General features: G+C 35.1%; 1 protein-coding gene across 1 annotated transcript; it reads right to left on the bottom strand.

Annotated features, from left to right (window-relative positions):
* Positions 1-395: 395 nt before the first annotated feature.
* LOC146397783 (olfactory receptor 5K3-like) lies at positions 396-1,325 on the bottom strand. The gene has a single exon (XM_084992465.1). The coding sequence runs from the start codon at positions 1,323-1,325 to the stop codon at positions 396-398; it is 930 nt and encodes a 309-aa protein (XP_084848591.1).
* Between the last annotated feature and the right edge of the window lie 937 nt (positions 1,326-2,262).

Raw genomic sequence — 2,262 nt, forward strand, 5'->3', positions numbered from 1 at the left:
GTATGATTACGCCTTGGGATTCCAGAAATTATGCAAAAATATTAAATGGAGGTGACCTTTATATGTAGTGATTTTAATTCCTTGCATTTGTGGAATTTGTTGAAAATTGCAACTTACTATACTCTGAAACATAGTAATGAAGTGTAACTAATTACGCCCTGACACAATTGTGACCTGAAGGGTAATTTTTTAGCTCACTCCTGATGAAACCTAGCAGCTTATATTTTGGAAAACCATTTACATTTGGTTATTTGATTGACACACCATCATGTTTTAGTAATTTAATGTTATATATGAAACACCCATTTTCCACCTTCTCAGTGCTGTTGATTCAGAAAAAAGTTTAATCAGATTCAAATCAGTTATCCATATGGAATAGTATTTGTTTCATAATGTTATGAAATCTTCTTCATAAATTTTTTGGTAACATTTAGTACTTCCTTATTTCTTAGGCTATAAATAAAAGGGTTTAATAAAGGAATCACGAGAGTATAAAAAATAGCAACAGGTATATCTTTATCTCCTTCATTCCTGGAATTTGGTCGAACATACATGAAGAGAAGAGAACCATAGAATATTGAGACAGAGAGAAAGTGGGATGCACAGGTAGATAAGGCTTTGCCTCTTCCCTTGTTGGATTTCATTGTGAAAATTGTGAAAAGGATGAAAAGGTAAGAGATTATTACTACGGTAATAGTAAAGATCGAAACTGACCCAGCAAAGGTAAATAACATCAATTCATTGATGTAAGTGTCAACACAGGAGAGTCTGAACAATGGAATAAGATCACAAAAAAAGTGATTAATTTGATTAAATCTACAGAAAGCTAACCTAAAGAGAAAGCCTGTATGAATCATGGGATGCACGTTTCCAGCTATATAGGCCCCTGTGGTCATCTGAAGGCAGAGTTTCTTGGACATCCTGGTGTGGTACTGCAGTGGGTTGCAGATGGCCACATAGCGATCATAGGCCATTGCTGCCAGGAGAAAGCAGTCTGCAGTTTCAGCAAAGCAGAGAAAATAAAATTGTGCCATGCATTCATAGAGGGAAATGATTCTGTCCTTGGAAAAGAAGTTCTGTAGCATCTTGGGGGTGATGGCACTGGAACAACAGGAATCCATCAGAGCGAGGTTACCCAGAAAGATGTACATTGGTGTGTGAAGACGATGCTCTGTAAATATCAGTGCCACCAGACCAAGGTTTCCCACCATGGTGATCAGGTAGATGGTAAGGAACACCAGAAACAGAATGGTCCTCAGCTCTGGGTGATTACTAAATCCTATGAGGATAAATTCAGTTGTCAAGGAGTGGTTATCCTCAGTCATATTTGAATTCTCTGTTGATGTGGGAATTGTGGAGATAAAAGTTTTGAAATTAGAGTGTGTATAATTTTCCCATCCAGGTTTTCTTTTTATGAGGAGTGGAGCTCTTCTTCATATTTCTCCCATTTCCTCTGGTATACAGGAACACACACCTATAGGGGATATTTGTTTCTGTGTAATATAAGTTTTAAGATCTTGACTCTGAAGCTCAGGATTCCCAGAAATGTTTGTTAATTCTAGGGATGATGCTTACAGTGGAAAAGACTTGTCCTTATGAATTTATGGAGAATGCTCTACATATTTATGGGACCCATATTTGACTCAGTATTCCCCAGTGATGTGTTTCAGTTTTTATATTAGAGTACCTTAAGATAAATATCAAATCACTTTTCATGTACATCTTGGTATATATATGTATATATATTTTAACTGAGCAACATTTTAATATTTTTTCCTAGTAGTGTGAATGTTTTTATAGTGGAATTGTATGTCCTTGGAATTATATGGAAATTGCTAAGGATGAAGGGGACTGTTCATCTTTACAAAAAATTACTTTGGAATGCTATGAAAATAAATACCCATGGTTTATCACTTTGATTTCTTTTCTAGTGTCATGCTAGATCCATTATTCTTTTTGAATGTGCCCAGATATCTAAACCCTTTCCTGCATTTTGTAAAGCATAGTTTGCATATAACGATACTTTGAAGAGTTTGCTCAATGCCCCAAATTACACTAATCTCTATTTTTTTGAAGTATCCAGCGTATCTTATATGTGCATCACAATCTAGAATTACTTGTGTACAATCTATCATTGTTTTTTCATATTTGCATGCACAATTTCCTTTATATATTTTTGGTGTTTTGAGATTTTCTGTGACTTATTCTTCTTATAACAGATGTAAAATGCTATAGTGCAAAAATCATGGCTGATTTCAATCC

This window comes from Sus scrofa, chromosome 13, assembly GCF_054392235.1.
Source record: "Sus scrofa isolate SSC_HxYL_T2T_F1_AM1 chromosome 13, Sscrofa_HxYL_maternal_Yorkshire_Landrace_v2.0, whole genome shotgun sequence".
NCBI classification, from domain to species: domain Eukaryota; kingdom Metazoa; phylum Chordata; class Mammalia; order Artiodactyla; family Suidae; genus Sus; species Sus scrofa.

Bases quoted from the DNA above. Each gene is read 5' to 3' on its own strand.
- LOC146397783 (XM_084992465.1), bottom strand. From the start codon at position 1,325: ATGACTGAGGATAACCACTCCTTGACAACTGAATTTATCCTCATAGGA.